We start from the raw sequence: 16,775 nt of genomic DNA, 5'->3' as shown, positions 1-16,775 counted from the left end.
CATGTTTGAAAAGTCCATCTTTTTACCCGTATGTTATCATCAAAGGGTCATTAAATATAATATCTTTTTTTTTCCAATTCCCATAAATATCGCCAGAATTTGTTTTTGTTTTTAGAGCAATCCCTACATGTTTAGGTTATGATAATTCTTCCACTTGCTTGTTGCTTTAACTTGCGAATTGACGATTTACACGGATTTTTGTTTTAACTGCTTCTCCGTATCTTCACCCACCTACACCTACCACATATCAAAATCTGCTTCATGATCTGCTCAACTCAATTCGGTTTGTGCTCAAATTCAACTGCTCTTCGTTTCTATGTTGCGGTTTGTTTTGTTTTTCTGATAAGTTTCGGAAGAATGCTTGTGAAATGGTAATCAATTTGGGGTTTTGTGTCGAAGATTTTAATGGGTTTTACCCGTGGCGGTTTCGGTTGACCACTAACTCAAGGTTTGAGCCTTTTTTTCATTATGCGATTATACTCAGTTCCTTATGGTTCACTGATCTGCATTGATGTACCGCAAATGGTTTTGTTCTGAAGAATTGGGTACATTTGATCTTGCTTTGTTTTGAGGGTTTTTTTTTTTTTTTTTTTGCTTTTTGTGTAGTTTTTGTGGTTGAGGAATGTATTTGAGAGAATTTTGGTTCTTGTAAAGTATATTGTGTTGTTTTGTTGTTGGATTTTGCAAGATGAAGAGAATTAAAAGTGAGGCCAGTAGCGTAAGGAGGTTTAGATTGTCACATTTGTTGTTGGGTATAGGCATATTATACTTAGTTTTTATAGCTTTCAAATTCCCACATTTTTTGGAGATTGCAGCAATGTTGAGTGGAGATGATAATTATGGTGGTTTGAATGGAAATATGGAGGATAATGAGGATTCAGATTTGAGTAAACCTTTTTTTAGTTCTTTTTATAAAGATGCATTTCACCAGAAACTAGAAGATAATGAAAATCAAGAGGCGCCCTTGGTGCCAAGGGAAGTGCTTTTGGAGAAGGGAAAAAGTGGGTCAAAACCTATAAAGCCACTTCAGTTCCAATATGGTCGAATAACAGGTGAGATTATGAAGCGAAAGAATAGGACTAGTGAGCTGTCAGTACTTGAGAGAATGGCAGATGAGGCATGGACAATAGGACTGAAGGCTTGGGAAGAAGTGGATAAGGTTGATGTGAAGGAGATTGTTAAGAGTGATGTTTATGAGGGAAAGCCTGGGTCTTGTCCTTCCTGGATATCTATGAGTGGAGAAGAGTTGGCAAGTGGGGATAGGTTAATGTTTCTTCCTTGTGGACTTGCTGCTGGATCTTCTATTACAGTGGTGGGAACACCTCACTATGCTCATCAAGAGTTTGTGCCCAAGCTTACAAGGAGGGGGAAGGGTGATGGGATGGTTAAGGTTTCTCAATTCATGTTTGAATTGCAAGGATTGAAGTCAGTTGATGGGGAGGATCCACCAAAGATTCTACATTTGAATCCTCGACTGAAAGGAGATTGGAGCCATCGGCCTGTCATTGAGCACAATACATGTTATAGGATGCAGTGGGGGGCAGCTCAGAGATGCGATGGTTTACTGTCCAGGAAAGATGATGACATGCTTGGTAAGAGTTATCATGCTCTAAATAGCTTCCTTCTTGTGTTTTTCAAATCCCTTTTGGTTCCTTTGCAACCTTCACCAATTCTATCATAGGTGTAAAAGTTCATGAGAATATATGTGATTGAGAGTGCAGTGATCTAACGAAAATAAATAAATATATGCAGTTTAATATAGGAAAATTATTGCTGACTTTGTGTTTGGTCTAAAATGATAACGATGTTAGAAGAATTATCTTCATATGAATTTCTATTAAACAAGAGGAGGGACATGATTGCCTGAATATATAAGAGGGGTGGCTTTTGGAGTTGTCGAGTTAGCTATGCATTTTTATGATTGACAGCAAGCTCACCCTCTTATTCATTCATATTTTCATATTTTGGTTTGATGTTAATGTCAAGGTGATTCTTGCTGAATAATGCTGTGTGCTTTTATTGTGGGAAGTGTGTGCACTTCTGTATGCTCTTTAGAAACTATATAGTTGTTTATGATGCAGCTTAACTTGTGTTATGTCTTTCCTTTTTCTTGTTGGAGTTCCCTTAATTCCAATTTGAGTGTGACAATTTCTCAATGCATGTATTTGTCAGTTGATGGACATGTAAGGTGTGAAAAGTGGATGCGGAATGATATTGTAGACTCAAAAGACTCCAGAACAGCCTCTTGGTTCAAGCGATTTATAGGGCGTGAGCAGAAACCGGAAGTTACGTGGCCATTTCCTTTTTCTGAGGGTCGACTCTTTATCCTGACAGTGCGAGCTGGTGTTGATGGCTTCCATATTAGTGTTGCAGGACGGCATGTGACTTCATTCCCTTATCGAACGGTATGTTGCTGATGATGAGAAAGAAGTGATGCAAAGCCCATTTTAGTTCTTTTAATGGGTATAATTGATGTCATTCAATCGGATATCTACTTTTCCAGTTCTTAAACCTCTGTCTATGAATGGATAAATAGTTTTTTCTTTCTTTTAGGGCTTTCTCTTTTATGCTTTGTTTTATTATGGTAGTTTTTTTAGTTATCAGATAGTATGTGCTTTTTGCATAGGCTATCATCATTATCCTTAATTTTTTTTGCTGCTGATAATTTCTATACCACCCTTTGTGCTTCTGCTGGTAAAATTTGGTGTTTTTTTTTTTTTGTTGGGGTGTCTTCTCATGGTCACCACCTCATATGGTCACATCTTTTGTTCAGTTTAACATCTGAAAATTGTATGAGCTTCATTATCTTCTGAATTCTGAAATGTGGTTTTTTTTAGTCATCATAGTTGGGAGATAGGAATCTCATTATAGACATTTTTCAATATATTTGTTGACCTTGGTGCCCTTTTAATCGTCTTATTAGTCCCTTGTTTTTGTGTCCTTTGACCTATTTTTGTATAGTCTATTTGTGGACAGCTCCATCACCTTATTATGAATCTTTTTATATATGAATATTTTAATCTGTATCTTATATAAAAGTGATATGTGATTTTTTAATTTTTACCCATTTGGTTGAGCTGGAATCACCTTTTCTGATCTTACTTTCTACTCTTCCTTCAGGGATTTACACTTGAAGATGCAACAGGTCTAGCAGTTAAAGGAGATTTGGATGTTCATTCAGTTTATGCAACCAATCTTCCAGCCTCGCATCCAAGTTTCTCACTTCAAAGAGTTCTGGAAATGTCACCAAAGTGGAAAGCAAATCCTTTATCTAGAAGACCTATTTATCTCTTTATCGGAGTTCTGTCTGCTACTAATCACTTTGCAGAACGCATGGCAATTAGGAAAACTTGGATGCAATCTTCAGTGATCAAACATTCAAATGTAGCTGCCCGTTTCTTCGTTGCACTGGTATGAATTTCTTTGTCTTAAGTATCAAACATGGTTAGATTTCCAAAGTTGATGAATGCCAGGATAAATGATGTAATGTCTAAATTGACTATTGAGTTTGAAACTATCATGTATCATTGTTAATGGTGATTTCTTGATTCTGATTGCAAAGAGTTGTTCATGGAGATGGAGATATTGATATCTATACACTGATTTAGAAATATACCATAAGGTAGTAGTGTAACTTGATTTCTGCTAGATCTATCACTAATCCATTGTAAAAAAGTGCATGCATGACAACACTGTGATGTCTAGAGTGCATAAAGTGCTTTCTGGTAATAGTACATAAGCTAAATCCATTTTGAAAACTAGTGTATCAATTGCTATTGTTGCCCAACCTCATTTTTTAGGTGAAAAAACAAGTGATTTTTTGGCCAAACTGTATGATTTAAATGTTAGGTAGGATTTGCCTTCCAATCTTAAATCAGTAAAACATCTATGCTGATGTTAAATTAGAAGAATCAAGTTTTTTTTTTTCCCAATTCTTTCATTGAGATTAAATTAGTAACATCACCTGAGTGATGATCATTTCAAACATAACTATATAAGGTGCATCAGGTTCTAATTACAGTATCAATTTTTGTCTTCTGGATAGAGACCATGATTCAGGTTGCATGGCTATCTGTACTTCTCTCTCATCCTTCAAGTCCTTAACTTCCAATTCTCCTTGCCATCATATCACCCTAAAGTGAAAGCAATCTGTCATTTTGGGGAGAAAAAATAGGTTCCAATGTTAACAAAATTTATTACTTTTGTCATAGTTGGATTAACCACAATTATCTCTCTTTTACACATTTAATCCTAAATTTATAGTTTCTTATTTTAAAAAATGAAAAGGAAAAAGAGAACAATGACATTTGTACTAACATGCATTTGTGTTAAACATTGTTTCCATTAACTCATGAAAGCAACTTGTAGAATCCAAGAAAGGAGGTGAATGCCTTGCTGAAGAAGGAAGCTGCATACTTTGGTGACATTATCATATTGCCTTTTATGGATCGATATGAACTTGTTGTTCTTAAAACCATTGCCATTTGTGAGTTTGCGGTGAGTAAACTTTTTAATGTTTAGTCTTCATTAACCGCACCTCTTTTAGGTGTTTTTCTTGTATACTCTTTTCGTTAATATATATATTTTTTGCTTTGGATTATCTTGTTCTGCTCTGTGCTGAGTTTGAGTTCTAATCGTTGAGTTGCATGACTTTCCCATGCAGATTCAGAATGTCACAGCTGCATACGTCATGAAATGTGATGATGACACATTTGTTAGGGTGGACACTGTCTTGAAAGAAATTGATGGCATCTCTCAGAAGAGGTCCCTTTATATGGGTAATCTCAACCTCTTACATCGTCCCTTGCGAAATGGGAAATGGGCAGTCACTTACGAGGTATACAAGTCTGCATCCTTTGTTGTGAATTGACTTTACGTGTTTTAATTCATTATTTGATTGGTCCTTTATCATACAATGTCTTTGTCTTCCTTCTCGGTGGATGACAATAATTATGAAACATTCATGCAACAGTGCATAAATATTAACAGTTGTGTCCTCTGGGTCTAGGATCATAAAGCACTAATACTACCTCACCATATATATTTAAAAATTGTGCAAGGTTATGTTGAAACTGATTATGCAAAAGTGCAAGTTTAAGCTTTTGAAGTTTGATACTAACTACACTGTAGTGTTTTTGGCATCTGTAACCTTGTAAAAGATCTGCTAGAGATGGTTTTTGTAAGTATAATACTTGAGATAAGTAGCATTAATTACACTTCAAGGCTCAAGCCTTACTTGAAGCAGTTGCTTTTTGGATTTGTTGTTGTCTTCATCATAAAAAGTGTATACTAAGAGTACACATTCTGAATCACTTGAATCCTTCCTTTCATTGCTTCACTGATGCTACTTTCCCTATGCCATTTCAACCATTAACTGGTTTCCAAACAATTCATGAAAACAAATGGATTTAGGCAGAAGCTTAGAGGAGCTCCTTTTCCATTTCTTATCATGGTTCTGGTCAATGTCTTCAATATAAATAATTCATACTTAAATAGATGAGATGAGTTTCAGACTGTCATAACTTGTCTGTTTATTTTTGGTTTCTTTCATCAGAGCCCTGTAAGTTTTGATGCATTGGGCTGCCAAGGATAATATATGAGTCATGAAAATTAATTTTGTTACAAAGTTTTGTCCAATATTGTTTTTGTGATGGTTATTTTTTGGCCATCTTTGTTGGGTGCATAAAGCCTAAAGAAGATTTTTCTGTCATGATCGTGTTTGTTATATTATCTCTATGCGCATCCTTATCTCAAAGATTGTTGTGTAATAATATTACAGGAGTGGCCAGAAGAAGTATACCCTCCCTATGCTAATGGGCCTGGATACGTTATTTCCAGTGACATTGCCAAGTTTATTGCCTCCAAACATGGCAATCAGAGCCTAAGGGTTGGTAACAATCGAATGTTTTTATTATCTAAATCCATTCATTTGGCTGTGTTTTGATAAAGCAGTGCTTGTTTTTGGTGCAGCTGTTTAAGATGGAAGATGTCAGTATGGGAATGTGGGTTGAACAATTTAACAGTACGAATCCTGTTCAATACTCACACAGCTGGAAGTTTTGTCAATACGGATGCATGGAAGGTTATTACACTGCTCATTACCAATCACCGAGGCAGATGATCTGTCTCTGGGACAAGCTCATGCGAGGTCGGGCACAATGCTGCAACTTAAGATGACAAGGCAACTTTTATTGCTTTAGTCATTGTAGCTATAAGGTACCTAAATTTTCCCGTTTGATGAATCAAAAGATAGGATCTGGAAATGGGTGTTTTGGGGGATACTGATACACATTCTTGCCACTAATAGTAGTATTCTTTAGATTGAGGAAGTATATTGTATATGCGATTGCTTCTCACTCTTGGAAATATCAAATTTTGGTGGATGAAATATCAAATATCAAATATTATTTTGTTTTTGCTGGCTATCTTGGTTGAATTGATGAGGGTTAATGTTCACGAGAGCAAAAGGGTCAAACCACGCATAGGCCTAACCAGTCCGAGTAATAAGATGGGCTGGGCTAGGTATGAAGGACTAAATATTAGTTAACGGTGAACGCAAACGTTTAATCTGGATCCATCGAGAAGCTAAAAAGCCCAAAAGAGGTCTAATAATGTTGATTCTGTCTGTGTACTTTCGTTTTCTTCCTCATCAATGTCTTAATTTAGTCTCATTCCTTGATGTGTTAATGAATTTTTTCTTATTTTTTTGGATAACCTATTTGATTTAGACTATTTTTTCAGAATTAAATCAATCACACCGAATAGATAAAAGAATTGTTTTTTTGGGATCGAATCAATTACATTGAGCAAGTAAACTCTATATCTAGTTACCAGTCTTACAACTACTATAACGGATAAAGTTAAAGGTTTGATCTTAGAATGATGTCAATGAATATAGAAACTAAGTCCTCTTTTTTTTTTTTTATAACGAAAAACCATATCCAAGTTTAATTGCCCTTTCAAAACTGAATTAATCAAACTGAGTAGATTAAACTTTAAATCTAGTAATTGACTTTATAACTATCGAGTCAAATAAATTAAAAATTTAATCTTAATATATCGTTACAAAAGATTTGAATTCATATATTTTTAAATATGAAATCTCTTCATTTATTACCCCCAACTACTATTTGGAGGTTTAAAATTGGGGATTCCATGCCTTTGGAAACCCAAGCTATCCCTTGGCTGGTGGCTATTTTAATGATGTTGATTTTGCAGAAAATTTTTTCTTCTTTTTCTAGGGGTACTGTCCTTCCGAAGGCCATCGCTATCAGTTTCACTTCAGTCATGTACCAACTTGAATCGTAATTCCTTGTGGATGGTAATGACAGATAGCCAACTACTCATGCGTCCGTGATTATCGTGACCTTGTTATTGTTGTTGGATTGGCCACGCAACGTGTTATTGATTTGATGATTCATAGGAATATTGATGTTTGACTATGTACTTCTCCATCTAATAAGCCTAAATAAACTAGCTTCGTACATCTGAATCTATTTGACTACCTAAAACAAAGTTACTGCTGTAGCTTTCGCCATTTCCTTCGAGCAAATAAATTTTTTACAAAAATTAAGAAGGGTTAATAAAATTGATAGGGTGTTCAAAATTTTAAAGACAAGATTAGAGTTTGAATATCTGCCACCCTAATTGAAGAGAGGGCTCAAAAGATTTTGAAGGGTAAATACGAGCAAGTCAAACTTGTTAACATTTTTTCTTGTTCATTTGAAGATGAGTAATTTGAATAATATTTAGTAGAGATATATCTATATATGTATTCACTGGTGAGATTTAAAAAAAAAAAAACCTCATAACAGTTTTCCACCTTGGGTTAACTATGTCTTTGACACAACAACCATAGTTACTTGCTTTATAATCAATTGATTTGATTATAACAAATAGTGATAAAGCACATAATTACTCATCAAATATTTATCTTTATAAAAAATTTTAGATTTATATATGAGTTTAACAATACTTTTATTGTGACAATGTGAAAATTATTTTCTGGGTAACTCAGACACATACCATTCAAATTTATGTCCTCTATTTCCTGATTAATTGTGTAAGGATCCTTCCTTAATAGTTGAGATGTGTTGTGTTACAATTTCTTATGAAGATAGCTTAAGGGATGCACAAGACTTGTCAAAAATCAAATATCATGATAAGTAGCTTCAGAATCAATTATGCATGTACCATTAATATCATTGCCGATCATTATTTCAACAATGGTGGTAGTTGAGGTTTAATATCTTGAACAATTACATCTTGGATAAATTTGCCTAAAACAAGTTTCAAAGGTTTCTTAAAATGACTTTGATGCGAACCCAACTAAGAGAAAATATTTCACTTTTAATTGATGTTTTGTGACGAAACTTTATAATAAGTTCATATAGATGAATTTTTTTAAATCAAAGTCTACCTACCACCAATAAATCAATCAATAAAACTTTAAAAGTATCTTTTGTATATATCCTGAGAATATACTAAATAAATTTTAAAATATATAATATATGATAGATATTATTTTGTGAGTGAAGAAGTGTGAAACACATAGAACAGTTAAAATTCAACTCAAATATAAAAAGCAAACCCAGTCGAAGAGGACAAATAAATCAAGTGGTCCAAATGTATCCTAACTCATTTGTAAGACAATTGAAAGATTGTTTTATGTTAGAAACCTTTGAGTCCAATCATCTTTTCAGAATAGAGCTCGCCTATCGAGTCCATAAAATTCGGAGAAACTAGTTTAGTAACTCACAATTGGAGTATTCCACACTTTAATTTTTTTATATTAAAAAGTGCTAATATGAGTCCATTTATCAGAGTATAGCATTGAATCTGGACATCCTTAACTCTGTCCTTGAAAATTCAATCCTGTCAAGTGGGAGAACTTACAACAGCAAATTGACAAAATAGAAAGTGGCCCTCGTGTCTCCTCATTCATTTATAAGACAAAAGAAAAATTTACAAGTAGAATTTGGGCAAAACTGACGTGACAACTCAAGAGATTCATAGAACATACCCACTACACTCACGTTGGTTTATAAAGAAAATTTTCAAGTTCCAAAGTATATAGATGACGTGATAAGGAAACATTAATTTCTAAGAAAACTTTCACGTGTGGTTTAGAGGAGGCGGCTTGCCAAATTTGTCAATAGGTTATAACCACGTTTACATGTTTATTTTGTTTGATAGAGAGTCTTTATCTTACTGAGTTTAACTAAAATAAGAATTGCTTTTCAACCAGATTAATGTTTTTTTTAAGAATTTGTTTTATTTTTTTAATTGAATGCTGACAATACGAAAGAAAATGACGGGAACATAATATTTGTTTGAATCTAACCATGTTTAAATATATTCTTGATATGATTATATCATAGTCATTTGTATGTTATGATATAATACGATATAAGAGTAAGATGAAATGTATTATAAGTTATATCAAATTAATACGATATAATAGATGTATCGTATGAGACGATATATTTTATCGATATAAAATGATATACTTTTTTAGAGAAAATAATAATGTGTATAAAAAATTTTAAATTTTCAAAGGTATTTGTGATATTTTTCAAAATAATAACATGTCAATTATAATTTTTATTATTTTAAAATTGTTTTATACAATATAAAAAATTAGATTTTTGATATACGATATAATATACAATTTGATTACCATGAATTACATTAGAACCATCATGATAAGAGAAGATTCAACTATTAGTAGTAGTTGATTTTTAATATAAGGTGTGAAAATATTTTTAATAAAGTTTTAAGAACATAACATTATTTCATTATAATAAATATTAAAAATAATAATAGATAGTTTAATATTTTCAATGTGTTTATGAATTTGGCTAATACAATCGAACAGAATATAAAAGGTGGAAAGATCAAGAAACAAAATACTTAAAAAAAAAAAAATACATACAGCTTCGAAAGAAATGATATATATTATAAGACGTAAACCTATTCTGTCCACTGTCAATTAACGATTTCTGTTTGTAATATTGTGATTCAGGTCTGCAACATATTCTGTCCTCGCAATTTTTTTAATGGAACAGTGATGAGCAAATAATCTCCATATATATTTAGTTTATGAATGCCAGCATGAGGCAGGACAAGTGCACACGAAGTTGTAATATTATTCACAAAAATGAAAAAAACAAGACAAGTACAAATGAGGTTGTATCTTACGATAAGTATAAATAAGATAAGATATGAAAATATGAAAATCATTAATATTTCTATCTTATGATATAAGATATATATATATATATATATATATATATATATATATATATATATATATATATATATATATATATATATATGATACAATATAAAAAAAATGATATATATATTATAAGATATATTAAATTAAAATAATACAATTAATATATTATATTATTTGGTTTGTATTATATAATATGATATATTTAAAAAAAAAATAATAATGTGCTATTAATATAAATAAACAAATTTTAAATTTTGAGAATGTTTATAATATTTTTTATTTTATTTTTTAAAAATTGTATTATATAATAAAATACTCTATATAATATATAATATAAAAATTAAATTTTTAATATATAATATGATATATAATTTGATTATTATGATAAAAAACTTAATATTTTCAGTATGATACGAAAATCTTAATATTATTAATATGATGTTAACCAGGACGTATGAGTCAAAAAAGGAAATTACCTCATAAACCAGCCATCACACATTCCGAGGAGACAAAACAATCACTTTAGAGACCTACGTGATAAATGAGAAAAGCAGAATCTATAAAAAGACAAGCAGAGAATTCAGCTACGTAATTTGTGTTAGTAAATATCAAGATACGTAGCCCCACTCCAATATTTTGGCATTATCTTCACATGTTGTTTAATAATTTGAGAGTTAATTAAGATTGAATTAATTACATTAATTACATAAAAATAGGAAAAAAGATAATTTTTTATCTAAGTTTTAGTCTAAATTCAAAATCATATTTATGATAAATAAAAAATTTAAGTTAACTGTTATTCAAATTTTTAATTAGAAGCAAAAATAAAATCAATATTTTATCTATAAATCTTAAAACAAAAAAAAAATTATATCATTTCTCTCCCTTAGTTTAGAAAACTCACATTTATCCTTTATAATTAAACTTTAAAAAATTCACTTTTCTCTCATTTCTAGGTTTCATCTTTGGTGGTTTAGGGAACAGGTTGATGATTGAAAGAAACAAAGGTTTTCTCTGACGAAGGTTGACCCTTCAGGACAACGAAACATCATTTAAATTAGGAAGACTCGATGAAGGACAACGTTTCATTGTCTTTCATAGTTAGATCTGGAAGATGGCTAAAAGGTGCGGATCGTCGATCGAAATAATGGTGGTTGGAGAAGAAAATAAACCTTAGAGGTGAAATCTAAACTTTTTAAATTTTAAAAATGTATTGAGGCATTAGTTTTTAAAATTTAGAAAGGAGAAATGATATAAGTTTCAAGATTTTAGAGAATATAGATAAAATGATAATTTTATCCTTACTTTTAATTAAAAATTTGGATGATAATTAACTTATGAGTAAATATTAAAATTTTTTATTTATTATAAATATGATTTTGTATTTTGAGTAAAATTTAGATAAAAAAATTATCTTTTCTCCTCTTTTTATCTGATTAGTGTAATTAATCCAAACTTAATTAAATAAGAAAAAGTAACTCTCAAATTATTAAAAGAAAAAATTATTCTACTGTGAAAGGTCAGTTATGGCAGCCTGTGAAGACCCTCCGTTCATTAATGCCAAAATATTATCTTGGTATTCACTAACACAAATTACGTAGCTGAATTCTCTGCTGATTGGCTTTTTGGGTGGACCCTGTCTTTTTATAGATTCTGTTTTTCTCATTTATCACGTGGGTCTCTAAAGTGATTGTTCCCTCGGAATGTGGAAGAGTCGATCAATGCATAGATGGAGAAGACAAAATTGGCCGGTCAAATCCTGGTTATTAAAGAAAGGTTTAAAAAAACTTAAGAAAAAAATAAATTTTTTAAATTTTAGAAAAAATTATTAATTTTTTAAATTAAAAAATTAAGATAAAATTTTAATTTTTATTATTAAACAATAATTTTATTCTTAATTTTAATAAAAAAATAAATATTTAAGTTTTTAAAATTTGGTTAATATAAGTTTGAGAGTATACCAAACTTGGGTTTGGGTTGAGACTAATATGAGGTGTGAAAATATTTTCAATGAAGTTTTAAGAACATAATATTATTTTATTATAATAAATATTGAAGATAATAATAAATAATTTTATGTTTTCAATGTGTTTATGAATTTGGCTAATACAATCGAACAGAATATAAAAGGTTGAAAGATAAGGAAACAAAATACTTAAAAAAATAAACACCTCAAACAGGTTCGAAAAAAAAAAATCCCTGAAGAAAAATCATTCTTTCAATATTTAAAAAAAAAAAAAACTCAATAATTCAACATTATTTATCATAAATTTATATTTCAAAGTTTTTTATTTGATGTGACGTATTATAATGTAAAGGTTCATGCGGAAGCTACATAATTTTATGATCGAGGACATGATATTTCCATTGTAAAGACAATTTAATTTTGCCCATGCTTAAAAGATAATCTGAGTGGCACAGCTTTCAAGACACGTCCCCAGTGGAGAGAAGAAGGCGTCAGCCAAAGAATTTGAATACGTAAGCCTAATGGGTCCGCAACATCTTCTGTCCTCACAATATTATTGAAGGAACACTGAGGAGAAGATAGTCTCTATGTATATTTAGTTTATGAATGCCAGCATGAGGTACAACAAGTATGGACGAGGTTGTAATATTATTCACAAAAATAAGAAATTTCACAAAAACGAAAAAGGTTGATGCCTTTTAACTGACGAAAAAGATAACAAGAATTGAAAAAATCTTTGTAAAACAATTTTTAAAAAATTTCAAATATAAATTTTTAATGATAATTGATTAATTGAATTACAAATACTTAGTCTTTTATATAGACTTTAAGTATTTGGCGGCCACAAGAATCTAATCCATTATTTGATTTTTGTTTTTTTTATAAATTCGATATCTTGCAGAAAATGATTTTTCCAAATTCTAATTGAGTCAATATTGTGAAAATCATCCCTTCGTGTTTCATGCCACTGTACTTTACAAGTCAAAAGTTCATTCCTAACTGCAAATAAATTTTACGAAACTGGTACAATTGCCTATATATATGTAACTTAGTGAAGCATGCAAATCATCTAACGACCAGCAGCTATCCATCACTTGTTAGCTTTCCTATTCCCATATTACTTTCTTGAACAATCTTCATGGAACAAACGAAACATTGTCATTCTCAACAACCAAATCTGTATTGCCAGCTGAAGCCAGAAGCCTCAGATATTATACAGCCCAGAAATAATTCTTCCAGTTATAAACCAAGCATTTGGAAATATGATTTTATACAGTCTCTTGATCCCAAATATGAGGTCTGATTTGTATCCCAGCACCCATAGTTTTTTTTTTTTTGTAAACTTTATAATTAATTAGATATGTGTAATTTTTCGACGTCGGGGTTAACTGTGTGATGTGTTTAGCAGGAAGAGGGATATAAACTCCGGGCTCAGACGTTGAAAGAGAAGGTGAAACGCTTGTTTGGTGAATCCATAGACGTTTTAGCAAAGCTAGAATTCATTGACAACATCTGGAAACTCGGCCTCTCCACTTTTTTTGAGGAGGAAATTCATGAAGCTTTAGATAACAGAGCTTCTATTCAGAATAACAACTCTTGTGTAGAAGAGGACCTTTATACTACTGCTTTATGCTTTAGGCTCCTCAGGCAGCATGGCTATGAAATTTCAGAAGGTAAGAATTTCTTATACATTGTAAAATTAGACTGAGAAAAAACACTAGAAATTCAATCTCTAAGAACCGCTTGGTTGGTTTGTATTTCAGATGTCTTTACTGGCTTCATGGATGAAAAGGGTTCATTCTCAACGGCAAAATGTAGAGATGCTAAAGGATTGATCGAACTTTTTGAAGCCTCCCATCTGGCTTTAGAAGGTGAAACCATTTTGGACAAGGCTAAAGTGTTCTCAATTGGAACCCTGAAATATATCCATTTTTCTACTAATTTGGATAGTGAACTTGCCGAGAAAATAGCCCGTGCTTTGGAACTTCCATTGCATCGAAGAGTGCCGTGGTTTGAAGTCAGAAGGCACATAAACGCTTATGAGAATAACAAACAAATGATGAACGCAAGTTTATTAGAGTTGGCAAAACTTAACTTTATTAGGGTTCAAGCCACTCTCCAAAATGATCTTAGGGAGGTTTCAAGGTACATGAGACTGAAGTCTGTAAACTATTTCTTTATATATAAATTTTATGTATAAGGGTGATGAAAAGTAATGTTTTGTTCTCTTGTGACATTAATTAGGTGGTGGAGGAATCTGGGCCTGATTGAAAATCTAAACTTCTCGAGGGATCGACTGGTTGAAAGCTTCATGTGCGCAGTGGGCCTTCTTTATGACACTGAGTTCAGATCTTTTAGAAAATGGCTCACAAAAGTCGTTATCTTCATACTGGTGATAGATGATATCTATGATATTTATGGTTCATTGCAAGAACTGCAATACTTCACCAATGCTGTTGATAGGCTAGTATTGTTTTTGTAGTCAGGAAATACAAAATGGGCCATTAAATCAAAGATAAATCTTTACTTCTTTAAAAATATCTAATTTATTACTAAAACAATTCAGATGGGATTCCAAGGAAATTGAGCACCTGCCAGAGTGTATGAAGATGTCTTTTCAAGCACTGTATGACACTACCAACGAAATGGCTTATGAAATTCAGAAGGAGAAAGGCTGGAACGATTCTGCCTTACCCCATTTGAAGAAAGCGGTATTGAATTTTGAATCTCATCCTGTTATTTGGAAAGTTTCTAGTAATTAATGTTCACTTAATAGCACTGGCCACCGAGCCTGTCAATGTTATTAGATTTATTGATGAATAAAAATGGTATCTGTTCATGTTACGCAGTGGGCTGATTTTTGTAAATCATTATTAGTAGAAGCAAAGTGGTGCAACGAAGGACATACTCCATCTCTACAGGAGTATTTGAATAATGCATGGATTTCTTCATCAGGCCCGCTGCTTTCTGTCCATTCATTTTTGTCAACAATGAAAGAGACAAAGGAAATGGTACATTTTCTCAGGAAAAACCAGGAACTCCTGTACAATTCATCTCTAGTAATTCGACTATGCAATGATCTAGGCACTTCAACGGTATAATTAAATAATCCTTTCACTCAAATTAACTGAAAGTAAACATGATTAATTAAGTTATAATTAAATTGTAACAGGCTGAGCTAGAGAGAGGTGATGTTGCTTCATCCATCCTGTGTTATATGAGAGAATTGGATGTATCAGAGGAGAAAGCTCGGAGCCATATTAAAGAGAAGATAAATAAATGTTGGATAAATATTAATGGACATTGTTTCACCCAATCATCTTCGCTGAAACCATTTGTGAATATTATCACAAACTGTGCACGTGTGGCGCATTGTCTTTACCAGAATGGAGATGGTTTTGGAGTTCAGGACCGTGATACAAAGGATCAAATCCTCTCTTTACTCATCAAACCTATATAAAATTATGAGTTCCATGTTTAAGCAAGGGTTTCCAGGTTTCCAATTAATATGTATGAGAATATAAGTTATGTTAGTCGAGTATTCATAAAATAATAATGTGTATGGTTGAATAAATCACATAAAGAATGATATTTTATGAACAAATTTTTATATAAACAATTTCATATATGAACTCTTTCATATATAATTAGGCCAAAAGACTTATTCCCACCCAAGGCCTTGTGTATCTCTAAACTTTTTAAGTTTCCAAAATTCAAATACCTATCAATCAATTGTTAAAATTAATAAAATTCATTAGTTTCAAATATATAATTGTCATTTAACCTATAATATTAAATTTTATTAACTTAGTTTTAAAAACTAACAATTTTCCCCTCCTATGTTTTGAAAAGTTATACTTTCTCCCCTTAGGATTTTTTTTTTAAAGCTTTTCTGGCAATCTTCTCCACTGTCGGCCTCTTCTTTAGCCTCCCAATCTTCTTTTCTGGCACTCCCCCTCCCTCCCTCCCTCCTAGAGCATTCAGAATTGATTTTGAACAAATGACAAACGACAAGTCAATTTCGAACGAAAGAAATCGAATGAAGACTAAATTGAACGAAGACAAAACCATACAAAATCGGTTCTGGAATCTTTGTTGGCCTATAGAGAGCATTGATTTGGAACTAAATCTATCGATTGCTACAGAAGACGAATCAACACAATGAAGTGGGAGAGGGAGCACCAAAGAAGATGGGTGGGCTGAAGACCATTATTTACTTGTGTTTTAAGTTTAATTTAATTGATTATTGTGTTGTAAGAAAAATATTCAAGATTGTGAGATTTTCACGAGTTTTAGGTATTTTTGAGAAGTTTAGTGTATACATCAAACTTCAAATTGAAGCAAACTTCTTCAAATTTGGGGATGAGGGTAAGTGTAAAATTTTAAACTATATGAATTTATGAAAATTTCACTAGCCTTTTTAAGGGTGTGTGACTGCTAAATATAAAAACTAAAGATTTTCTAGAAGTTTAACACTTATGCTAAACTTTATACTGAATAATTAAACTTTGAATTGAGGGCTATTTATAAGAATTTAAAATTGGTGGGGTTTCGTAAGATTTTACATGG

At 31.8% G+C, this 16,775-nt stretch overlaps 2 protein-coding genes across 4 annotated transcripts; both read left to right on the top strand.

The window, feature by feature from the left end:
• Positions 1-73: 73 nt before the first annotated feature.
• Positions 74-6,414, top strand: LOC123218652 (hydroxyproline O-galactosyltransferase GALT2-like). Of its 2 annotated transcripts, XM_044640174.1 has the most exons (8): positions 74-1,592; positions 2,173-2,405; positions 3,121-3,411; positions 4,369-4,497; positions 4,664-4,837; positions 5,780-5,887; positions 5,971-6,209; positions 6,244-6,414. In XM_044640174.1, the coding sequence occupies exons 1-7, from the start codon at positions 689-691 to the stop codon at positions 6,175-6,177; spliced, it is 2,046 nt and encodes a 681-aa protein (XP_044496109.1). In that variant the 5' UTR covers positions 74-688; the 3' UTR covers positions 6,178-6,209; positions 6,244-6,414. The 2 variants fall into 2 exon arrangements, with proteins under 2 accessions (XP_044496109.1, XP_044496108.1); XM_044640173.1 differs by having other exon boundaries at positions 5,971-6,414.
• A 6,865-nt stretch (positions 6,415-13,279) lies between these two features.
• Positions 13,280-15,776, top strand: LOC123218734 (alpha-farnesene synthase-like). 2 transcript variants are annotated; one of them, XM_044640325.1, is made up of 7 exons: positions 13,280-13,503; positions 13,615-13,879; positions 13,970-14,351; positions 14,451-14,669; positions 14,773-14,917; positions 15,056-15,301; positions 15,379-15,776. In XM_044640325.1, exons 1-7 carry the CDS (start codon positions 13,345-13,347, stop codon positions 15,664-15,666), a joined length of 1,704 nt encoding a protein of 567 aa, XP_044496260.1. In that variant the 5' UTR covers positions 13,280-13,344; the 3' UTR covers positions 15,667-15,776. The 2 variants fall into 2 exon arrangements, with proteins under 2 accessions (XP_044496260.1, XP_044496259.1); XM_044640324.1 differs by having other exon boundaries at positions 13,612-13,879.
• Positions 15,777-16,775: the final 999 nt, after the last annotated feature.

The sequence above is a fragment of the Mangifera indica genome, chromosome 6 (genome assembly GCF_011075055.1).
Source record: "Mangifera indica cultivar Alphonso chromosome 6, CATAS_Mindica_2.1, whole genome shotgun sequence".
Lineage (NCBI taxonomy): Eukaryota > Viridiplantae > Streptophyta > Magnoliopsida > Sapindales > Anacardiaceae > Mangifera > Mangifera indica.
The sequence above is the reverse complement of the archived record's forward strand: the minus strand, read 5'-3'. Positions and strand labels throughout refer to the sequence as shown.

What these genes read in the sequence shown, in the direction of transcription:
- LOC123218652 (XM_044640174.1), top strand. Translation starts at nt 689, where the DNA reads ATGAAGAGAATTAAAAGTGAGGCCAGTAGCGTAAGGAGGTTTAGATTG. An exon ending in CTTCATTCCCTTATCGAACG is followed by an intron (nt 2,406 to 3,120) that starts GTATGTTGCTGA and finishes CTCTTCCTTCAG; the next exon opens with GGATTTACACTTGAAGATGC. An exon ending in ATGGCAATCAGAGCCTAAGG is followed by an intron (nt 5,888 to 5,970) that starts GTTGGTAACAAT and finishes TTTTTGGTGCAG; the next exon opens with CTGTTTAAGATGGAAGATGT.
- LOC123218734 (XM_044640324.1), top strand. Translation starts at nt 13,345, where the DNA reads ATGGAACAAACGAAACATTGTCATTCTCAACAACCAAATCTGTATTGC. An exon ending in CTCTTGATCCCAAATATGAG is followed by an intron (nt 13,504 to 13,611) that starts GTCTGATTTGTA and finishes TGATGTGTTTAG; the next exon opens with CAGGAAGAGGGATATAAACT. An exon ending in TTCACCAATGCTGTTGATAG is followed by an intron (nt 14,670 to 14,772) that starts GCTAGTATTGTT and finishes AAAACAATTCAG; the next exon opens with ATGGGATTCCAAGGAAATTG.